The sequence below is a fragment of the Ostrea edulis genome, chromosome 6 (assembly GCF_947568905.1).
Source record: "Ostrea edulis chromosome 6, xbOstEdul1.1, whole genome shotgun sequence".
Classification (NCBI taxonomy): domain Eukaryota; kingdom Metazoa; phylum Mollusca; class Bivalvia; order Ostreida; family Ostreidae; genus Ostrea; species Ostrea edulis.
The window spans coordinates 62275620-62301322 of NC_079169.1; the positions used below are offsets into that span (position 1 = coordinate 62275620).

The window sequence follows — 25703 nt, forward strand, 5'->3', positions numbered from 1 at the left end:
TTACCAGATGTTAAATGTTACGTGTAGTGATGATCAATACCGGATCATAATTAATTATGTCGGAAAATATAGGAAATAATGAAGAAATCAACAAGAGTAGTTAACAAGGCGTTGACTCTTCCTTCTCTCTGACGTCATCTGTTGCACGACTTATAGTACTTTTACCATTAACTGTGTCAACGTCTGCTCATACAAAGTGATTAGGAGCTTTGTTTTTCCCTCTCTTTTGTTTACAGTGTACAGAATTGTTGAAATGGGTAACAGGTTGAATGAACGATTGGACATTCACTTCAGTGAGGGAGGAAAGCCTTATTCAGTTATCTCAATATAGTACACAATCTAAGATATTTTCACAAGCAAAACATCCTTCTCTCAAGGATTCAGTGTGAATGACCGTTATTATTTTGTAACAGAACAAGTACAAATATTATTGGAAGACAGACGGGATAAAAGGGAGAGAGAAGGATGGAACCCCCCCCCCCCCCCCTGGAATTTCTGTGGACACGAGGGGTTATTTATATCAGGTCTTTCCCATCCTTCGTGTCCACAGAAATAAGGCCCCCTGACGCACCACGCATGGTTAACCTCTAACGTAAAGTTCTGCATTTACATTAAAAAGTCTGTCTGATTATATCTCTTTGCTGCAGTTGGTATACTCAGTGTTACTACTGAGCTTCGTTATTTGTGCATTGCACTTCATAACCTCTACAATAAGCTTCATTGTATTGCATTCAGATTTTAAAATGTCAGGGCCGTAAATGAACCTTCAATTTGGAGGAGGCAGGAAATTAGGCGGGGGCCTAGGCCCCCAGACGCTGAGCACATTTTGTGCACACTGAACACGTTTCGTGCAAAATCCTTGATTCTAGGGCCTTCTAAGATGTTACTTGACTAACTCATTCTAAAAGAAAGATTTGGAATGCTTTTTAAGGGAGGTATCATGTTCTTAGTTATTGGAAACAACATAAATTCTAATGAACTTTAAATTTTAATTTTTTTTGGCTCAAAAGTTGGAGGAGGCAGCTGCCTCCTCCGCCTCCATGTAATTTACGGCCCTGAAATGTTCCCGTATTGAGCTTCTTTATTTCCGCTTTGAGATTTACTATTCCCGAATTGAGATCCACTATTCCCGAATCGAGTTTCATCATTCTTGCATTGGCTTCAATATACCCATATTGGGCGTCAATGTCCCCGTTCGCATTCATACATGTAATTACCATCCCCACATCCAGCTTCAGTATCCCGCACTGAGCCTCATTATCCCCGCATTGAGAATTGCTATTCCCGCATTGAACGTCATTATCCCTGCTCGCACTGAATTTCTCTATTCGTGCATGCTCGTTATTTCCGCATTGAAGTTCATCTATTGTCACATTGTTTCGATGTCCCCATTTTGCCCTTTAATATATCCATTGAACTTCATTATTCTCGCATTGAATTTCTTTATTTCCACATTTGATTTAGCTATTCTTCTCGCATTGAGCTTCATTATAGATCTAGATCTCGCATTGACCTTCATTATCTAGATCTCGCATTGAGCTTCATAAAAAACAAACCACACACCTTGAACTTCATTTTGCCTACTGATTGAGCTTCCTAAAACCAATTGCCATTCTCGCATTGTGCTTCATTATTCGCGTATTGAGCTTCATTATTCTCGCATTGAGCATGTCTGTTTTAGCATTGAACTTCATCATTTCCACTTTGAGCTATGGAGCGCTAAATTAACATAAACTCGAGTCTTTAATGATCTGAAGATATTGATCATCAATTCAATTATTGTGCGCTATAATTGATTTAATCCACGCATTAATTAAATTGATGCGCGTTTCCGCACACTAAATGGTTGTTAATGATTAAAGATATCATCAATTGAATTAAAGAGATCACCAAATCAATTATACCGATCTGTAAATTAATTTTGGCGAGCAATATTTCCATCACATTGATGCACGCGTCCATCGAATTCATGATTAGAAGCAATAAATGATTTGATGCGCTCATCAATTCAATTATTGCGCGCATCAGATCAATTACTCGAGAAAATTCATTTATAGCTCGAAATAATTGATTTGATGATTTCTTTAATTCAATTGATGTCTTTGATTATTTGCAATGATATAAGTATACGGAAATGACGTGTACATCAATTATTTTCAAGAGAGCAACAATTCAATTTAAGAGATCATTCATTTAATTGTGGATATGTTGCATTGAAAAATATTTATAGTTAGAAAGTTGCTCTCTCTGATTGTGCGCATGATATTATCGATTCAATTAAAGAGAGCAACAATCAATTAACTGAATTGATATGCGCAATAATTCAGTTGAAGAGAGCAATCAAGTTATTATTATTATTTTTTTTTTTTTGGTAACTAATTGTAGATTCATGCGTCAAATTGATGCGCGTACAATGACAGATTGAATGAAAGTTATAAAAAGACACAAACGTTAATCGCATTAATCAGCAGCCTGGCAGGGACATCGGTACATAACATGTACCCTGTAATTACTGCAGAGAATATAGCTTTAAACCTTCCATTATTATTCCTGCTTTATGTAAATGATGTTGCTGAAAATATTAGATCAGTCTACAGACTTTAAGCTGATGGTAATTCAGTGTAACAATGTTTAGATAACGTTTATCTTATGGAGCATAGATACATGTAACGTTTATCTTATGGAGCATGATGTTAATTATGACCTCAAAGCACTAAATGAATGATCAAAAGAAATAGTTGTTACAGTTTATTCCTCAGAAAACTAAAGCTGTATTCAGGGGCGCATCCAGGAATTGCGGTTACGGGGGCGCCACTTTATGAGGCAGTGGGGTCTGGGGGCGCCTTGAGGCCCCCAGTGGGTCCAGGGCAAAGCCCTGGTGGGGGGCCCAGGGGGCGAATACCCCGAAAGCTCCGGAATGTTACAGATTTGATAGGGTTTGAAATATGTCTCCTATTTAGTCATTTGTACTATTTTCTATCATTTCTAATAAAATGACGCAAATTTTAAGGGTTTCTGGAACAAAATTAAGTTCTCCCAATACAGTAATGCAAGAAATCAAAATATTTTGTCATTTATTAAGAAATTATTGCTTCTTTTATCGTTTAGCACATTTTTCTAAACAAGATACCCCGATTTACCTTAGACTTGAAAATTTAATTTAGGGGGGGACGCGCCGGCTGCGCCCCCCCCCCCTTAAATCCGCCATTGGTATTTGTCACCTTTAAAAAGGTAGAACAACTTCTTCGATTATTCTTTGGCGATTGTACATGCATATAGGAATTTGTCTCACAACACAAACAGCCCAGGGATGGTCACAATATCGTAAAGAAGCATACAAAAAACTTGGTTTACCTTGAAAACTTAAATTTACGGTGTCTACTCTCTTAAGATAAAAACTTTTCACTGTATCTATTTTGGAGGAGAAATTTTCTTCTACAATTGTTGACAAGCAGAAAAGGAACCTAAAAATTTCTCTTCTGCCCAAACTTCATACTCTTAAATTGGAGGGAGGGGTCTCCGTTCGGATCACAGGCAATTGCATCGCTTGGGGTCGAATTTAAAGAGGAATTCATTCAGCATTCACACAAAGTAAGCAACCCCTTTAGGTTTCTTTAATAAGAGTTCCCATGGGCTACATCACTCATATGAGTCACTTTGGCCATGCAGTTGTTCAGCAGTTGTGATTTTTAAAATAATCTTTTATAAATCTTTATTCCCATGAAAAATGTTGACGCCATCACGATATAACTGAAATACAGATATGCCTCAACACCAATGTGACTAAAACGGCCTTTACCACAAGAAATCTGTATACAAAACATGAAAGCCCTATCTAAAATAGTTCCAGTCCAGATATATCAAATAGGTTATATTTTCTTAAAAGAAGGTAAAACTTCGAGTTTAAGTAGATATTAATTAGGTCAAGTTTTTATAAAGTAGGCCAAGATCACAAGATCAAACACGATTTTATCACAAGGTTTTGTCATAAAACATCTATGTACAAAAGATGAAAGCCCTACCTTAGATAGTTGAGGATATATTGAATACATTTTTACGTCAGGTTTTGTTTAAAAAGTAGGTCAAACTCCAAGGTTAACATTAAACACAGTCTTGCCATAAGGAATCTGTATACAAAATATGAAAGCCCTATCTAAAATAGTTCCAGTCCAGATATATCTAATAGGTTATATTTTCTTAAAAGTAAGTAAAACTTTGATTTTAAGGTTATAAAGTCAAATGCCATGATATAAAATGAATAGTCTTTCCATTTGAATTACATTTACAAAATATGAAAGATCTACCTTGAATAGTTCAGGAAATATTGAATAAGTAAAATGTTTGATAAAAGTAGGTCAAACTTCCAGATCAAGGTCACGCGATCACACACCATTGTATCACATCTTAAAAAAGGTATTGACTTAAAGAATGCATACATAAATATGAAAGCCCTAGCTTAAATAGTTCAAGAGATATTTAACAGATTGTCCTATATATCATCATATAAAACTTTGAACACCCCCCCCCCCCATTGTGGCCCCACCCTACCCCCGGGAGCCATGATTTTAACAACATAAATCTGCTCTATGTCAGGAAGCTTTCATGTAAATGTAAATTTTTCTGATTCTGTGGTTCTTGAGAAGATTTTTAAATGACCCCACCCTATTTTTGCCTTTTCGTGATTATCTCTCCTTTGAAGGAGCATGGCCTCTTCATTTGATAAAACTTGAATTCCCTTCGTCTAAGGATGATTTGTACCAATTTTAATTGAAATTGGCCCAGTAGTTCTGGAGAAGAAGAAAATGTGAAAAGTTTACAGACAGACAGACGGTGATCAGAATAGTTCACTTGAACTTTCAGCTCAGGTGAGCTAAAAATGTCTTCAGAGTGATGTTGTTAATCCTCTTTAAGATTTTATACACCGAAATAAATTTGTAAACATTATTCATACAAAACTAAGACACATTATGATTAGCAAAGATGTAATGTTATTGCAGCCCATATAATTTACACAGACATAATATTATTGCAGACTCTAAGTGTTCATGTGGACTCTTAGAAGATGCACACCATTTTGTTTTGTATGCAAAAACATCCTTTAATAATAGCTCGACAATCTTGACGGTATAACCTAGCTCATATCACTATTTTTTCCAACCATCTATGTACATATAATTCTTATGTAGAAAATATAAAACTCATGCTATGAAATGTAAATATTCAATATCTGTATGACTGTTTATGCAATTTTATGTATCAAAGAGAGGGATACATGTATCTTATAGTCTTAGAATGAATGTACATCGCTATTCATTAAAAGGTAGGGGTATGAACCGAAGCTGTCATGTTGGTTTTAGGGAAGGTCTCCACAAATTCTCTGAACCCTGCTTCCCATGCACGAGCTACGGCATTCATGCGATCATCCTGGTAATTCTGCACCAGAAACGTAGTGACAAAAGCAATGGTGTTATTGTAATATTCCACTTCATTTTCTCCTAAAATAAAAATAAGAAAATATTCGTGTTTACATTTAAATATATTCTTAGATTTATATGTACATTGTATTTCCTTTCACTTTTGAGTCATGTTTTAATTTTTAAGTTACTACAAAATTATGAATGACAAAGTTGTATTTATAGCCACATCACATATTAAAAAATATTACGACAATAGATATCAGAGCAAGAAACCGTACATCTATAACACCCTTGACTTACCTCCATAACCAGCGAAGACCATGTTGGGGTATATGGTTTGATTTGACGTGGAAACACAGGAAATGTTCAGTGTGCCATCATACGCCTGGGGATATCTACAATTAAAATCAAAGGCAATCAACAAGGAGAATTAACTCTTAGCATACTGACGTCATCACTTTATTTACGGAAACAAGTGCCCGGGGGTTTACCAAAACAGCATTCATGTCATTCTTCAGTACTATGCTAATGCAACCAAAGTCACCCCCTCCTCAACATGATGAACCAATACAAAAACAAAGGGTCTTTACCTGAATATTAAAAAGAACAAATATAAACTGCATGTTGATGGTGGGATAAGTCTCATCAACACTTAATTCGTGTTTAACATAATCTTTTATTGGGAATTCCATTGAGAAACTGGGGCCAAAAAATGGTTGTTTTTTTTTTTAAATACTTCTTTTCAGTCCGTCAACAGTCCCCTTAAGTTACATTGATTCTAAATATAAACACACTTCATAATTCTGTACTTTCAGATATGTTACCGAACATGTGTTGCAGCAGTATATTTACTAGCATGGATTTCCATTACTGGGAAAACATCATCAGGATAGCAGAAGTATAAATGTATTCCCCTAATCATCCATATAAAAGACCATTTTATGCATCTATTTTACTTTATTTTTGTATAGGTCATCTTAATTATAAAATCTAAGGACCATGAATTTCAGAGGCACACAAGCCTAATCGGTCACCTGAGTATCAGTTAGAGGGGCTATGCAATGGAATTGTATTTAATTGTGTTTAAAAATAATTTTCTTTACCGAGTTGATTGATTGATTGTTGTTTACCGCCACACTCAACAATTTTTTCAGTTATATGGTGCCGCCCAGTTTTTGTTGGTGGAAGAGAGAACCCAGATACAATGTACCTGGGAAGAGACCACCGACCTTCATCAAGTAAACTGGGAAACTTTCTCACTTACCGGCGCGAGCGGGATTCGAACCCGCGGGATTCGAACCCGCGCCGACAGAGGTGAGAGGCCGTGTGATGTTAAGCGCGATGCTCTAACCACTCGGCCACGGAGGTCCCTTAATTTTCAACGGGGTGTGTGGTTGCGATTGCACCCAAGAAAGGGAGAACGGTGTTGAAAACCGCAAAATGGCAAAAATTACCGTCGGTTTTAAAAACAATATTCAAACAATTTAAGGCGAGGGGTGCCACTTCATTCTAGAACATCAAGTACCTATGGTCCACGTATTGCAGCCCTATATGAGAATAGAGAACTCCAGTCTATATGAGAATAGAGAACTCCAGTCTACATGAGAATAGAGAACTCCAGTCTATATGAGAATAGAGAACTCCAGTCTATATGAGAATAGAGAACTCCAGTCTATATGAGAATAGAGAACTCCAGTCTACATGAGAATAGAGAACTCCAGTCTACATGAGAATAGAGAACTCCAGTCTATATGAGAATAGAGAACTCCAGTCTATATGAGAATAGAGAACTCCAGTCTATATGAGAATAGAGAACTCCAGTCTACATGAGAATAGAGAACTCCAGTCTATATGAGAATAGAGAACTCCAGTCTATATGAGAATAGAGAACTCCAGTCTATATGAGAATAGAGAACTCCAGTCTACATGAGAATAGAGAACTCCAGTCTATATGAGAATAGAGAACTCCAGTCTATATGAGAATAGAGAACTCCAGTCTATATGAGAATAGAGAACTCCAGTCTATATGAGAATAGAGAACTCCAGTCTATATGAGAATAGAGAACTCCAGTCTATATGAGAATAGAGAACTCCAGTCTAGCACAAGAATCCCTAATCCGAAAGCCATCAATTGCAAAAGTTCGGTAGAGACTTTTCTAATAATTAATATTGATAAATGTGTGTGCACGGTTTAGTTACTTTATATTTTGGATCCAAGAAGTAGATTCTTAAAGAAATAAGGCACTTCTGCTATCTAAGTCATATCCTAAAACAACCTGACTCTGGAGCCACGAATTAAACAATTCACATTAAACTCATGTGACGTGAAAAGTACTTCATAAGATTATCTGACTCAACAATCACCAGATTAACGACGTGTTTTCGCAGAATCCACGTCAACTTCATTATAGTTGCCACAAAGAACTTACGAAGAACATTTTGTTAGATGATCCAGGTAGTTTGCTATGGTGAAAAATCCAAAGTCACCCATTTTGATCTTGTCTATAGCTGTGTGGTTATTTTGCCAGTATTCAAGGACACTAATTTCAGCGCAGGCTTGGCCTGTTGGTCTGTAACAAATATCCTCCAACCGGATAAGTTGATTTTCATATTTCACAGATAACTTTTTTATCATGTCTTGAAAATCTACAAGCTAAAAGCAGAATATTATATCAGTTTAAGCAATGTTTCTTCAAAGATAAACCTACACGTTAACAGAGGTATTTTATTTCTCAGTAAAAGCCCCAACCTCTCAACTCACATACCCCTCTCTCTCACTTTCTCTCTTTCTCTGACATGAATATAACAATTTTATTCTAAAGATATAGATATATGGAATCGATGTCTCAGTGTCTGGGTTGCCTTTACTGTGGGACATTGTATTAAAAAGAGGCCTTCAATAATCACCCAAGTTAAATGCAACAATTCTTCAATAGAAAGCTCAATCAAAGTGTTCGATTCACCTTTATATAATAAAAATAAATCGTCTTAAAGCTTTTTAGACTCAGTTTTTTTTTTCTGGCTAGAACATATCAAAGTGAAGACCCACTGAAGACCTAAAGAAAACGTATAGACATTCAGGCAATACTACATCATATGTAATACCAAATCCAATGTAATAGCCAGTAAGCCTTGTTTTATATATGTACACTATCACAATTTCTTTTGTGCAACTTTACGTTTTTGTCATCTTCTAACTTTTCACATTTAACCCCATTTAATCAGAAAAAAATCTAACAATTTGCGGATTCAAACCCGTGATAGAGCGCTTACTAAGCGAAAGCACTATCCACTACTTGGTAGTGATTAAACTCGGTCTCGGTTCCGTGACCAAAACTTGGTCCCATGACTAAAACCCGGTCTCGGTCCAGTGACTAAAACCCGGTCTCGGTCCGAATTATTTTTTTATTCGATAAAAAAAAAAAAAAGAATATATCAGAATACATGAGATAAACTTCTATTTAATTCTGATATGAAACTTCCATGCAAGTATTCTAATAATTAGGTGATTGTATTATTTTCTCATTTGTAAAATAATAATAGTGATCAAATTAAAAGTGCTAAAAGCAGGTCTCGACATTATCACTCAATAGCCGTTTTAACCTACCTTTTCATTAAAAGATAAAAGGATATGAAGGGGAAATCAAATATATTTACTGAATGACATACTGGGAATGCTTTGAATATCTAAATGTTATTCAATATATGATATATATTTTTACGTACAACTTAACAAGATTAATGACAAAACAATCTAAAATTATTTAAACAAGTTTTAAGAGCATTTCTATATTGCAATATACACTTGTATTTATTTACATACAGGTTTCTCTTTTTTGCATGCCCATATACAACTGTTAGAACTGGAATAGCACCCTCTCAATCTATAGTCCTGTGGTATATAGTTCACGGTAGTTCCACCCGCCTGTGACGTTATTAGATTTCGCAAAGTCAATGATGACAGGAATATAAATGTTGTTGGAATCTTTTTCAATAGATATTGTGAAAAATCTTGTTAACCATAAGATATTCCAAAAGTTTTATATGAATAATCAATTATATGTTTCAAAATATTAATCCAAGGGCAATAACTCTGTTTTCATTAAATTATTTATCAAGTCCATTATGCGATAGATTTCCTTTATTTTTCACAAGTATTTTGTATCTTTTTTAAAGAAACAGTTTCATGAAATTGTCATAAATATTATTATATCCTTACAACCACTTTTCGTGAAATTTTGATAATGCTGTATAAGGAAAATTGCAATTTTCTGACGTTGATAACAGGTATATTGTGCTAATTGATAAAACATTTTATTTAAAATACCACAACATACTTATTTTATCATTTTTATTTGTTACTAAGAAATATTAGTTGAAGAATCAACAATCAAATATAAGATTGAACCTATCTAGAAGGGTGGAATTACCTTAATTTTCAGTACTCGTGCACACATGCATTTAGTATGCCTCTTTAATATTTCTTTAAAGATTGGCCGTATTTTTTAAAGGCTATAGTTATCATCACTATGTATACTTAATATTTTAAATTGTTCCATTCAACCTAACTTGGTATCAGAACAAGCCGAGGATAAGCTGGAAATAATCTGGTGCCCCCCCCCCCCCCCCCCCCCCCCCCCCCTCATGGCTCGGGATTGACAGTGAAAGGGTTACAAACAATCCGGATAATGTCTGTGTCAAAATTGTAAAAATGTGTTAACCGTGAAAATTAAATACTTTCACAGGGATACGTCTTCTTTATGTAAACAATCAACAATACAAAGCGGAGAATGAAACACTTACAAGATGCAGAAACTCCTTGTCAAACAATGACGTGTAATTGACAATGTCATTTGACGGAGGGGGTAAAAAATGCTTGACGACAGTGTGGTTCTTTGGGCGAGTTATAACGACCTGCTCTTGTCTGTAAATTGGCCTGAAAGACGAGAGTAACAAACGTACAAAGCATAACATCATAAACGCGGTTTTCCTTCTTCTTTTTTTAATCGTTAATGATGAAGCAATAAAAATACTGCTGATTTAGATTTTATAGTGTGATTCATCAATATGTACTGGAAATAAATGTGTACCTTATATGTCCTTTAAAACACGAACCACCTGGGCAGGGAAGTGGTTCGGGTAGCTTAGGGACGCCACAGTCTGTCTTGGAACACGTATCTAAACAGCGTGATGTTGTTTCGTTCATTGGATGATAAACCTCTTTTCCAATCGTTACATTCTTGTTCGATATGGTGAACGAAATATCGAATGGTGTGTTACCATTTGACGTAGAACCAAGATAGTTTAGAAGACTTTCTGGTGTGCAATACTTGGCTGATCTGCCACAAACAACTGATAAAGCTTTATCGCCTGCACTAGGTAATTTGACATTTCTGCAAGAATTAAACATTCCGTAGGTAAAATCACGTGATATGACGTAATCCAAGGAGCGCACTGATCGACTGTCATTACTGGTGACTTTGAGAAACGTGCTTTGTGTTGGACTGCATGTCATTTGACAAAACATGTTCATAAAATTGTGTAGACAAGAAGGGCATCTAGAGAAAATCTGCTTGATGAGTCCTATATTTTTGTTCATGCTTTCCAGCTGGTTTGCATCACAACAGGTCTTTGTGTTACCACCTGAAACATGATGAGGATGAATCTTGAAATTTTAAAAGAACATAATTTCGTGGAACCAAGCATGAATACATGCATGCAGTGCTAAATACCTTGCTAAATTATCAAAAACACCATCACTATACAGTGTCATCGTAAGTACATGTTTTGCAGGAGCATTCATGCGAAAAGAGAACAAATGGCCCAGGACTGCAATCTGGCCTTATTTCATAATTTGGGGATGCAGTAAAACGTGTTTTTGAAGTCTTCAATCAGCCCTTGATCAACCGTTTTCTTAATCCACATGACTTTATGATGTTTTGCATGGTACATGCTCAAACCAAATGTTTGAAAAGTCACAGTACAAAATCTTACTTAATTTATTACCATTGCTGTTGATAAGTTTTGCCCAAGCAGAAATCATTCTAGTAAACATTGTTATATATGAAGGATATTGTCCAGTTTCACTGTAAACCCATTCGGCAAACTGCGGAAGATTCCGGTACCCTACATCTAGATGGAATCGATCGAGTGATCCGAGTGACTGTAAACCGTATAATTTGACGTACTACTTTTTAGATTATGTATGTTATAAGAAACGTTTGTTTCTTTGTTTTACGTTCCTTCGAAAAAAAAAATTCATTCTGACATGTTGAGCTTACTCTTCCTAGGTACCTGATCCCACCGCTGGTATATCCAAGGGTCCGTGTTTGCGGCGGGTGTGACTGGTCGACAGGGGATGCTTACCCCTTCTAGACACATGATCTCACTTCTGGTATATCCAGGGGTCCGTGTTTACCCAACTCTCTATTTTGCATTGCTTTTAGGAATTATGAAATTGATCACTGTTCCTTATCTTTACCTTTCATTGAGATGTCATCAGCTGTAGATGAAGTACCACAAATATAGACCTATGTCTAATGCTCAGGCCTGTAGCAGTGAGAGTTCTTTAACGTACCAATGCCTGTCGCGACACGGGACCTCCGTTTTTAAGGTCGATATCCGAAAGATCCGTTGTTGTAGTAAAGACTTTCTCCTTGGAAATACGAATCCAGCATAGAATTCCCCTAAGAAGAATTAAACTGGTTCTAATTGCCGAGCGTTTGGCGGAGGAGCAATCACTATCTATTTTAACGTCTTAGGTTTGACGAGCGACACGAGCGGGGTTCGAACGCACGACCTCCCGGTTACGAAGCGAATATTCTACCACTGAGCTACCACGACCGGTTATTTAACAAATGTATGAAGACGTTCAACAATATCAATATTTCCATAACCCCGAATTTTATATGCATACATTAAAAACAGGTATGAAAGCATTGAAGAAAAAAATAGTCCAAAAATAAAAAAATTGAAACGAAGTTCATTCAATCATGAAATTAAGTCATACATTTTTTATTAGAATACGTCAACCGTAACAATAGTGAAACTGTCAGAATTCATTTTGCGAAATTTCGCGGTTTTCGCGGACGTTGCGCATTATATCGCAAAAATTACGCGTTTATTCGCAAACTTTATGCGTTACAATGTATAACACGGAATATTTTTTCAGCTACGAAAATGATCGAGCTCAATGGGCTTTCGTAAAAATATAAATGACTCTTACACCCCAAATCGTCGCCCATCCTAAATCGTCACCGGCGACGATTTGGGGTTTCTTATGTAACACCCCAAATTGTCGCCCGTCCTAAATCGTCGCCGGCGACGAGTTGGGCATAACCTCACATCCCAAATTGTCGTCCCCCTTGCAACAACTATTTGGAAACATCATTTACATACAAACTGGCCCTGTTTGTTAACTCCTTCTCCTCTCCTCCTTTTTCATAAATTCTGCTGATCACGGGGTTATTATGTCTTGTGCATCGCAAACGTGTAAGTGACCTCAGATTATATTAGATAACGTCTGTTAGCTACCGTTTGGACACTCTCCCGCCGTTTGGACACTCGTGAAAACCTCGAGAAACACCCATCCTTCCTCTTTATTTCTCAAAATTTTGTTAGTCTCGTTGCTATCTCTCTCTATGAAATGAAACCTAAATGTGTAGTCCCATATAACCTACATGCAAAATTTCAGCTCAATCGGTTCACAAACACCAAAGTGACAGTCGAAAATAGTTCGCTATGACAGCTTTTGGCGCTTTGAGTTCGCGATCAAGAAATTTCATGTTACGGGAAGCACATGCCAGGAACACATGTAACCAACATATCGGTTCAAAAACACTAGAGATTTGGCAGAGTTGCTGAAAAGTGTACACCGCTCTCGGCACTTTAAACTCTCATTCCAGAATTCTCAGTTTTGGGGAGGCATATCAGAGGGTCACTTGTAATCTACATACAAAATTTCAGCCCAATAGCTTGAATAGGTCGACAAACACCAGAGATATGAATGCGGACAGACAAACAAACAGACCAAGTGAAACCACCCTTCCCGCATATAAAATATATTCTGTGTAATCTATCCTACATCTTCTGTTGTCCAGCTATGGCCACAAAGGTTCTCTGGACCCTATAGGCAAGACATTTTAATCTTCTACTTCGTCTTTTACTTGTTCTGTTGTATATTTCTTGAATTAAATATTTATTAAGATCATATTATTTGTTATTGTTGTTTTGGTTGGTAGTGGTGTTATTACTATTGAAAGAGTTGTATTTGTTGTTGATGGTGGTGGTGGTGTCATTTTTGTCTATATTATTTTTTTTCGTCCAATCCTCCCGCCCCAGAGAGGGAGGGAGAGAGAGAGAGAGAGAGAGAGAGAGAGAGAGAGAGAGAGAGAGAGAGAGAGAGAGGTGTCCGACAATGAATCATTTTGCCTTTTGTTAACGTTGTAGGGTCATTCTGCTGATCACGGGGTTATTATGTCTTGTGCATCGCAAACGTGTAAGTGACCTCAGATTATATTAGATAACGTCTGTTAGCTACCGTTTGGACACTCTCCCGCCGTTTGGACACTCGTGAAAACCTCGAGAAACACCCATCCTTCCTCTTTATTTCTCAAAATTTTGTTAGTCTCGTTGCTATCTCTCTCTATGAAATGAAACCTAAATGTGTAGTCCCATATAACCTACATGCAAAATTTCAGCTCAATCGGTTCACAAACACCAAAGTGACAGTCGAAAATAGTTCGCTATGACAGCTTTTGGCGCTTTGAGTTCGCGATCAAGAAATTTCATGTTACGGGAAGCACATGCCAGGAACACATGTAACCAACATATCGGTTCAAAAACACTAGAGATTTGGCAGAGTTGCTGAAAAGTGTACACCGCTCTCGGCACTTTAAACTCTCATTCCAGAATTCTCAGTTTTGGGGAGGCATATCAGAGGGTCACTTGTAATCTACATACAAAATTTCAGCCCAATAGCTTGAATAGGTCGACAAACACCAGAGATATGAATGCGGACAGACAAACAAACAGACCAAGTGAAACCACCCTTCCCGCATATAAAATATATTCTGTGTAATCTATCCTAAAAACGTCTATGAAATATTGGTGGACGACGATTTAGGACGGGCGACGATTTGGGGTATACTGTAGTACATCCCAAATCGTCGTCCCTAATAATGGTAGTGCAATCTTGTCCCATGGGATGCCGGGCGACGATGTGGTGTGAAATGTCATCCCAAATCGTGGCGACGATTTGAGATGGGGCGACGATTTAGGGTGTAACAAATGACATCTAAGAAAAGTTCTATACCTGCATACAGATCCGGGCATAAGTCTTTCAAAATCTGCAGAGCTTTGGGGTCTTGAAGAGTTCTCGCGGGGTCACTGTTGGTACAGGGAAGTGCCCCTCTAGGAGTTTGTTTACATTGTCCGTACATGACACACTTTCCATGATTGTCTGCCTACAACATGATTTATTCATTAGTTACAATTAGCTTGTTTTTTCTAAATATATATTTTTTCTTATTCCCTAATGGAATAAAACAAAGTAATCTACACTGTATTCATTCATAATTCTGTTTCCATGCAATAAATAAATAATATGTATGAATTATGGTGCATGGGATCTATTTTGTGTAATAAGAACCCGGGTAAAAGGGGGAAGGGATAAGGCTCACTGCAAACTAAGCATAAGGTATAGTACCCGTGGTATACGCGTACTTTCGCGATATCCGTAAATTGATTTATAATGCCCATGATATAAGCATTTCGCGATAGCTGTGTATGTGTAGATAGAGTACCCGCGATACACCTGTAACAGTGAACAGAGATACTGAGTACCCGCGATACACCTGTGACAGTGAACAGAGATACTGAATACCCGCGATACACCTGTGACAGTGAACAGAGATACTGAGTACCCGCGATACACCTGTGACAGTGAACAGAGATACTGAGTACCCGCGATACACCTGTAACAGTGAACAGATATACTGAGTCTGTAACAGTGAACAGAGATACTGAGTCTGTAACAGTGAACAGATATACTGAGTACACGCGATACATCTGTAATAGTGTACAGAGATACTGAGTCTGTAACAGTTAACAGAGATACTGAGTACCCGCGATACATCTGTAACAGTGAACAGAGATACTGAGTACACGCGATACATCTGTAATAGTGAACAGAGATACTGAGTCTGTAACAGTTAACAGAGATACTGAGTACCCGCGATACATCTGTAACAGTGAACAGAGATACTGAGTCTGTAACAGTGAACAGAGATACTGAGTACCCGCGATACAGTGAACAGAGATACTGAGTACCCGCGATACACCTGTAACAGTGAACAGATATACTGAGTCTGTAACAGTGAACAGAGATACTGAGTCTGTAACAGTGAACAGATATACTGAGTACACGCGATACATCTGTAACAGTGAACAGAGATACTGAGTCTGTAACAGTGAACAGAGATACTGAGTCTGTAACAGTGAACAGAGATACTGAGTCTGTAACAGTGAATAGAGATACTGAGTCTGTAACAGTGAACAGAGATACTGAGTACCCGCGATACATCTGTAATAGTGAACAGAGATACTGAGTACCCGCGATACATCTGTAACAGTGAACAGAGATACTGAGTACCCGCGATACACCTGTAACAGTGAACAGAGATACTGAGTCTGTAACAGTGAACAGAGATACTGAGTACCCGCGATACACCTGTAACAGTGTACAGAGATACTGAGTACCCGCGATACACCTGTAACAGTGAACAGAGATACTGATTACCCGCGATACACCTGTAACAGTGAACAGAGATACTGATTACCCGCGATACACCTGTAACAGTGAACAGATATACTGAGTACACGCGATACATCTGTAATAGTGTACAGAGATACTGAGTCTGTAACAGTGAACAGAGATACTGAGTCTGTAACAGTGAACAGAGATACTGAGTACCCGCGATACACCTGTAACAGTGAACAGAGATACTGAGTCTGTAACAGTGAACAGAGATACTGAGTACCCGCGATACACCTGTAACAGTGTACAGAGATACTGAGTACCCGCGATACACCTGTAACAGTGAACAGAGATACTGAGTCTGTAACAGTGAACAAAGATACTGAGTCTGTAACAGTGAACAGAGATACTGAGTACCCGCGATACACCTGTAACAGTGAACAGAGATACTGAGTACCCGCGATACACCTGTAACAGTGAACAGAGATACTGAGTCTGTAACAGTGAACAGAGATACTGAGTCTGTAACAGTGAACAGAGATACTGAGTACCCGCGATACACCTGTAACAGTGAACAGAGATACTGAGTTCGGGGGTACTTAACTTTGACAAAGAGTGAATGGAGATAATCGGCCACGTGGTTTGCGACGAAGAATGATACTTGTGTTACCCACGATACAAGCGTATCTAAGGTGTATCTAAATGTTACGATAATTTAGTATGCAGAATCCCAAGCTATTTTTTTAGGAGTTGTAAACAACTATTCGGAAAAGATCGGAGCTTTTTATCCTTATGACAGTGTGTATCGGGATCGGTCATTTGCGGCCTATTTGACGCTTGCGTCAATATGTGTTCTTGGAATGGGGACACATCCAAGATTTCACCATAAGACAAAGCGTTTTACAAGAAAGTTTTAGATTTCTGCATTGACAGAGGTGTTAGCGAGCAGCAAAACCTATGGGTATTGAATATAGAAAAAAAAAAAAAAAAAAAAAAAAAAAAACCAATACAAGTTTACGACCCATAGTAAGAGAAATTAGCAGATGTATTTCATAATATATGAAATAGCTAAAAGGCTAACAGTATTATAAAATAGTAAAATGGCTAACAGGGATTTCATGCTTGAAATGGAATTAAAAGGTCATCTCATTATCAATATGAATGTTGAAATACAAGTATTTAGTTTAGATACAAACTACCAGAAGTCCTTTCTATTTAGTATTGGAGTGCTTAAAATTATTTCAGAACATGTAACAGACGAAATGCGTTTAACAAAATTGAAAACTGCCGCCTCGCACACTCCAAATATATCAGCAATTGTTTGTAACGTTAGCTGTGTAGAAACATATTTGACATATTTTCATACAACCACCTTGATCACAATATATCAAATATGGAGGTAACTTAGTAAATAGGGACTCAACGGTGTCTGTTCATTCTCAATCTATCACGGAAATCATCTATTCTATACAAGTGTAGTTATTGCCTCAATATAATTTGTGACACGAGCCTTCCTTTGTCGTCTGTTTTAATGAGTATTGCTATCTAACTGAGCATGGGCATAATTATACTCTCGTGCAAATGAAGATAAGTTGAAGAAATATCTTCTTCTGAGTGATCGTAAGAATAATTCAAATAGGTATACGTATACAAAATGTAAGTGCTATGTTACATGTAGCCATTTTGATGTGGGTTTTTTAAAACCGAAACTTTCCATTTAGTGCCAAACCATTAAACCATCAAACCGTTTCGAACTTAATGAAAACTATTTCTAAACACGGGGCCAGTTCAACAAAACTATCTTACGACTAAGATCTGTCTCAAGACCAAAATTTGTCATAAGATCCATCATAGCTGTTTCACAAAACTGTCATATCTTAAGATAATCTTAAGATTGTTAGAAATCTTAAGACATCCAGATACTTGTTTTCAGTCTATACTGAACTATGTTGTGCTTAGAGATCGGTAGATTATCCGGAGGGAACGTGGTTTCAGGGACAGAAACAATCTATTAGACTATATGGAGGATGTGGACATCATTGATAAGGTCCGTATACCGCGACATGTGTTCTTTATGATGAACTCAATATTCGTTTAGAATATCCCACAGTCAACTTTTTCCTACTTTCGCTATTTAGGCATATTCAATTTTTCTTCATTTCTTCACTCGATCGGACATAATCTGTTGAATTCATAGCATCTTAAATACAAATGCCTTTTTTTTCACCTTGTCAAACAATACTGATATTTCAGCAACGAAAAAGTTTGGGAACTGTTTCATAAAATCTTTTGACACCGATTTGTCTGAGTGCATGCACACGGACTTTGTAGCCGCTGTGTGGTCACAATTAAACGTATTCGAATACCATTCATTTATTGTTTGTAGGCACAAAAGCAGTGTTGGGTGAATCTATTTCTTCACGTTTTTATGTTTGTTTAGTTTTCGTACTATTTCATTGATCAGTTATAGGCTTTTTCACACAGGAAAGCCTTTGCGCCCAGTATACATGTACATTGTATAGTCGAACACGCGTATACTTACACGCGTTTTGTTCGATTAATGCGTCATTCGTTATAAATTTGCTATCACTGATTATACCCGCACTTTCTAAAGAAAGTTCGGGTATATTGTTGTTACCCTGGTCCGTCCGTCCGTCCGTCACACTTTCTTCTTCCTCAAACTGCTCTTTTATTTCAAGTGGTAACCAATTGATCTTTTGGAATATGATAGGTGGTGTACTGTAGATATATGATAAGGTGTTAGAATATTCAATTTTACCCTGGGGGCAAAACGGGGGTAAAAAAAATGACGTTTTTTCAACAAAAACCTGGTTCCCAGAACTCCTCCTACATTTCATGCAGTAGCCCAATCATCTTATGGAAGATGATTGGTTGGGTCCTGTAGATGTGCAATAAGGTTTCGGAATTTCATTTTCACCCTGGGGGCCAAATGGGGGTCGAAAATGATGCTTTTTAACACAACCCTGGTTCCCAGAGCTCCTCTTACAATTTACACAGTAGCCTAATAATCTTTTGGAAAATGATTGCTGGTGTCCTGTAGATGTGCAATAAGGTTTTGGAATTTTCATTTTCAGCCTTGGGATCAAATAGGGGTCGAAAAATGACGATTTTGTACAAAGAAACTCTGGTTCCCAGAACTCCTCTTACATTTTACACAGTAGCCCAATAATCTTTTGGAAGATGATTGCTGGTGTCCTGTAGATGTGCAATAAGGTTTTGGAATTTTCATTTTCACCCCAGGAGTCAGATGAGGGTAGAAAAATGACGGGTTTTTGCAGAAAAGAACCCTGGTTCCCAGAACTCCTCTTACATTTTAAGCAGTATCCTAATAATCTTTAGGGAGGTGGTTGCTGGTGTCCTGTAGATGCACAATAGGGTTTCGGAATTTTTATTTTTGAAGTGGGGGTCGAAAAATGACGATTTTGTACCAAAAAAACCCCCTTGTTCCCAGAACTCCCCTTACATTTTAAGCAGTATCCTAATAATCTTTTGGATGATGATTGCAGGTGTCCTGTAGATGTGCAATAAGGTTTTGGAATTTTTATTTTCACCCCTGGGGTCAAATGAGGGTTGAAAAATGACATTTTTGCACAAAAGAACACTCAGGTCCCCAGAACTCTTTTTACGTTTTAAGCAGTATCCTAATAATCTTTAGGAAATTGGTTGCTGGTGTCCTGTAGATGCGCAATAAGGTTTTGGAATTTTTATTTTTGCCCTGGGGGCCAAATGGGGGTCGAAAATGATGCTTTTTGTACAAAAAACCTTGGTTCCCAGAACTCCTCTAACAATTTATGCATTAATTAATTATAAAATAACGATTGTGGCTTCTTTGCCAGTAACACCAAATGACGAAGAGTATATTTAAAGGCAAACACTTGTGTGCGGGTATTACTGTCTTATGACAGCATCTAGTTGAGTATTACTTGTGTCTTTGGTCTTCCCTACCCACCCACACCCTCGTTTACTGAATACCCTTTTCTGTATTCAGTATATTATTTTGTTGAATAAAACAAGTGCGGCGTTGCTAACTTGTAACAAACGCAACAATCCAGACTGTCTTTTTCTTTATACAATGTATTTCAAATTAGTTAGGCAAATATTTTATTTTCGGAGGAGAGGAATGGGGAGAAAAAATAAATAAATAAATATATATATATATATATATATATATATATATATATATCAGACTTTGATATACTGTTTCTACAAAAATATCATTCAATGTTTTAATATTTGTACCACAATTTCTGAAATAGTACACAAATCGAATGTAACTTTTGAAATACGAAAAAAGTGTAGGTCACATGATTTAAAAAAAGAAGTACAGTGTATCAAATTTTATAAATATATTAGATAATTACAAATGCCTAAAATCGAAATATTTCAACTTCCTATTTATATTTTTGTATACTTTAATCTTTCATTTACGTGTAACATTTAAATTCATCTATGCAGTTAAAAGATTATAAAGGAAACACGGTAATTTACAATGTAACGAGTATACATGTACATGTAACAACGTCCTAAGATCTATCTTAAGATTTCTTGAAGTTAAGATAGTTTTGTGAAACGGTACTGCCGTATCTTATGATTGTCATAAGTCAGATCGTAAGACACTCTTACGATCTATCTTATGACAATCTTAAGATAGTTTTGTGAAACCCAGCTCTGGAACTTAAACTCAAACTAGTTTTTGATCAATAAATTCGCCCACAACTGAAAGTGAATTGAAATATGTAATTGATATGGTGATGCTTAATCAAATTACTAACCTTTACTGGACTTGCACCTACTATCAGCAGAAACGCCACGGAGATCGACAGGTGCCCGAACATTTTGGTGCTGGGATAATTTACAAGTGTTACATGTACCAGTGGGTTCACGCTTTAATGGCCCTATGTGCATAGGGAAAACCAAAACGTCAGAGAACTTAAACTATGGCACGCCGTTTCTACATTTATTCCTCTTTAAGGATATCTCATAAACTTTATAAGATACCTTATAAAAATTATAAGATATCTTATTAACGTTTTTGATATAAGATATCTCATAAACTCTATAAAATATCTTATAAAGTATCCTATGAATTTATTTTTTGTAAGATATATCTTATAAAACATATTAGATATTTTGTATGTATTATGAGACATTTCATAAAGTTTATGAGATATCTTATAAAAATTGAGCTATGAGATATCTTATAAAACCTATAAAATATCTTATTTGTTTAATAAAATATCTTATAAAAACAAATTTATAAGATATATCATAAACTTTATAAGATATGTTGTTTACTGTACAAGATATCTTATAAAGTGAATGGAGATATCTTATATAGTTTGTGGTTGCCAGTTTATATAGTTTTGTATGGTTGCCAGTTTATATAGTTTTGTATGGTTGCCAGTTTATATAGTTTTGTATGGTTGCCAGTTTATATAGTTTTGTATGGTTGCCAGTATGTGGAATGACTTTCCGCAGCATATTAAAGCTGCCAAAACATTAACGTGTTTTGTTTTTAAACTTTTTAAAAGTTGCTTTCCCTGATTTTTAAGCTTCTTATACAGTACAAGTTTTTGTCAATGACCGTTCTAATGCAAATTTCTAAATCTTATTGTTTTATCTCGTTGATTTCTATTACTTTGCATAGTGCTCGACATTTAAAAAAACCCCTTTAGCTATTGATTTTAATTATAGTGTTTTATTTGACTAATTTTACAGATTTAAGATCATGTGCCATTTCATTTAATTGTGTTTTACTGTTTTCTTCCTCTTCTTAACCTTGTAAAACACCTTAGAGTACTATGTTTTATATAAAGCGCTACATAAATTTTATCATCATTATGTTATTATTAATATAGTTTATAAGATATCATATATATTTTATGAGATATTTTATAAACTGTAAATCATATGATATATCTTACAAGATTTATTTGATTCCTTATTAAAAATGGAAGATATCTCATAAATCATATAAGATATCTTTATAGAGGAATAAATATATATATGGCGTGCCATATTCAACGTTATGATAATTAATTCGAATGAGGTTTTTCGGTGAAGATGGCGTTATGAACAGCTGATTTGCTGGCGCGGATACTGAGGTAATGTAGTCTCATCTGATCAGACCACGGTCTTATCTGATCACATGGCAATACGATCACCCCATAACATTGTAAACACTATATTCCGGATTGTGAAAAAACAAAATGATAAATTAAAGATATGAATGCTCGTTAAAATCACCTAAACGTCCTTTGATGCGCGGAGGTATCAATATATCGTTTATATAACATATCCCACAACAGTATCATTGCACATTCAAGATGATTTTAAATATGCTTCATACTTTTATTTTCTACAATCCGATAGACAATCCTTTCTGCATACTACAACATCTATATTGCAGATTATTATTTTTATTGTTATTCATAACAAAGAATGGTCTCATCTATTGTCATGGTGTTTTCTACAGAATCCGTGCACGAGGTCATTCGGCAATATCTAATGTCAAGTTGTAGCAGAATTACCAGATATCTCTCGTGGTCACATCTACAGAATTCGTACATGACACCATTCAGTAATGCTTTTGATGTTCAGGAGAAAAGGTGAAGATAAAGAACAGTGATCAATCTCATAACTCCTATAAGCAATACAAAATAGACAGTTGGGTAAACACGGACACCAGAGGTGGGAGCAGGTGTCTAGGAGGAGTAAGCATCCCCCGTCAACCGGTCACACCTGCCGTGGGCCCTATATTTTGATCTGATAAACTGTGTTGTCCGTTGTCAAAATCAGTGTGTAAAATTGGTATGAAACTTTGAACGCGACTATTGAACCCTCTGTAACACCAACTTGTTTGTCAGTAGCCTGCCTCGATTTAAAAACTGACCATACACAGAACAACCTCTTGTGCATCGAATCAGTTGAGAGATATAAACACCATATACAGGTGATGAGGAAATATTGCTACAACAATATAGAATGTTGACGACGGAGAAGCTGAAATCACCCCTTATAAAAAGTCATAGATTTTGATGTTGTTGATTTGAGAAAAGTTTTGAAATTTCTTATTTACTAAAAGGTTAGAATTTTTTTATAATCCACATTTGATTTACACCACTTCTGGCATATGTTGTGGCACAATACATTTGAAGTTTTTTCTTCACAGCTGTCGATATCGTGAGGAGCAAAGATAGGGGCTTCAGGCTGTCCAGCACACTCTGACAAATAATAAGGGCTAATTTTAGGACTGAAATTACGAAAATTTAGGGCTAAAATTAGGAAATTCATAACTAAATTAGGGCAGATTTAGACATTTAAATGGTTTTACTTTCGCAATTTGGACAATAAAAGAAACTCACAAAAATACTCTCCGTGCAGGAAGAGTGTCTTCCAGCTATCATTAGTAGTCATATCTTTGTCACAAGCAATAAACAGCTTGACACATGGATTCATTCACTGGTCAAATTTAGTTTGAATGCATTTTCAAAAATAAATTTTCAAAAAATAGGAATTGACGGGGAAAATTAGGGCTTTTAAAAAAAGTATTTCCACATGAATTTAACATTTTCAAAGGAATTTTAACAAAACTAAATTTTTTTTAGAAGTTTTGGGGAATTTTGGGGCCACTGGACATTCTGGGGCCTGGTAAGACATTTACTGGATCCAACAATATATCTTTGTAAGTCTGTGATGTCCTGTTTATTCTCTTTTACGTTATTAATTTGGGATGGCGGTGGTAGTATTTTCAAGAAACTATTTTAGAAGATGTTTTAATGGCAAGACTGTAATGATTGGCTAAATTATCTTGCGTTATCATAAAGCTAGGATTTTTTTTGCAGTCTTTACTACTTACTCCAAAGGAACGAGGTTCAGATTTGGATTAAGGGTTAGATTTGCGTTTTATCTGAGCATGGATACGGTTTTGATTTGGTTTTAATATCTGGGTCGTTATAACAATCTAGTTTGCCAATACAACCTATCATTGGATCAAATGCTGTCTGACTTGTTTTATACCGATTGCTAGGCCGTTTTTGACACACTGATTTTTACTACAGATAACTCCGTTTACTTGATCAAGATATTGGGCTCACGGCTGGTGTGACCGGTCAACAGGGGATGATCCCACCTCTGGTATATCCAGGGGTCCATGTTTGCCCAACTCTCTATTTTGTATTGCTTATAGGAGTTATGAGATTGTTCGCTGTTTGTTATCTTCACCTTTCAATACTATTCATATTTGATAGATTAAGGTTAAGACTTTGGTTGGCATACCGTTTTTAGCTCACCTGAACTGAAAGCTAACGTGAGCTACCCTGATCTCTGTACGTAAACTTTTCACATTTTCATTTTACTCAGAACCACTGGACCAATTTTAATCAAACTTAGTATAAATCAGCCTTGTGTAAAGGGAATTTATTTTCATTCAAACGAAGGGTCATGCACCCTTCAAAGGGGAGATAATCAAAAATGGCGAAAATAAGGTGGGTAATTTAAAACCCCTGGACCAGAAAACTTGTACATGCGAGCCTCCTGATAGTAGATTTAAGTTAGTTCAAACGATGGTCTCCGGGGTTAGGGTGATCACAAAAGGGGATCAAAAGTTCACTTGGAGATACAAGTTTATATGAAAGTAAAGATTGTTTTTATGAAAAACTAATGTCTCCCCAGCTCCCCAAAATTGGAAGTGCTCCAAATGAAACTTCAGCTCCTTAATGTAATGCATGGTTTGGAGGAGAAAGCATGAGCAAGAACATAGACATTATGAACTCCCATAACCACATAGGAGAAGTGTTCAGAAACTATTTTACACCCTCCACCCCTCAGATCCACTATAATTTTAAGGAAAACAATTGGATCCTCCTGTTCCTACAATATGCATATCTGCAAATGGCATTGAAGTATTGTACAAAATTACAAGTCTATCGGATAAGCCATATAGGAGGAGAAGCGTTCACAAGCTATTTTAACATCCCCCATCCCTCTTACCGGTAGATCCACTATAACGTTTAGGAAAGTAATTGTATCCCCCTGTTTCCCAAATATGCACATCTACAAATGGCAATGAAGCATTGTACAAAGTTTCAAATCTATCTGATAAGCCATATAGGAGAAGTGTTCACAAGCTATTTTACATCATCCACCCCTCTTAGATCCACTATAACTTTTAGGAAAATAATTGCAACCTCCTGTCCCTACAATATGAACATCTACAAATGGCAATAAAGCATTATACAAAGTTTTAAGTCTATCCAATAACCCATATAGGAGGAGAAGCGTTCACAAGATTTTGTGACGGACAGACGGACGGACGAACAGCCGGAGGGAAAATACAAAAACAATATGCCCCCCCCCCCTTTTGAAAGAGGGGAGCCATAAAGAACAGGACCTTCACTAGTCATGTTAATATGCAAGCCCCCCCCCCCCCCCCCCCCCCCCCGAAGTAGAGTGGGCCACAATATGGGATCAAGACTTTACAAGGAAGCATGATTTGAAAGAATCTTCAT

The 25703-nt window shown here is 36.6% G+C and overlaps 1 protein-coding gene across 1 annotated transcript; it reads right to left on the reverse strand.

Moving 5' to 3' along the window:
* Nucleotides 1-4965: 4965 nt before the first annotated feature.
* Nucleotides 4966-21121, reverse strand: LOC125645639 (NPC intracellular cholesterol transporter 1-like). The gene is made up of 7 exons (XM_048871282.2): nt 20967-21121; nt 14731-14881; nt 10508-11060; nt 10221-10353; nt 7847-8070; nt 5718-5812; nt 4966-5495 (listed from the first exon to the last, which is right to left on the reverse strand). Exons 1-7 carry the CDS (start codon nt 21027-21029, stop codon nt 5314-5316), a joined length of 1401 nt encoding a protein of 466 aa, XP_048727239.2. The 5' UTR covers nt 21030-21121; the 3' UTR covers nt 4966-5313.
* Between the last annotated feature and the right edge of the window lie 4582 nt (nt 21122-25703).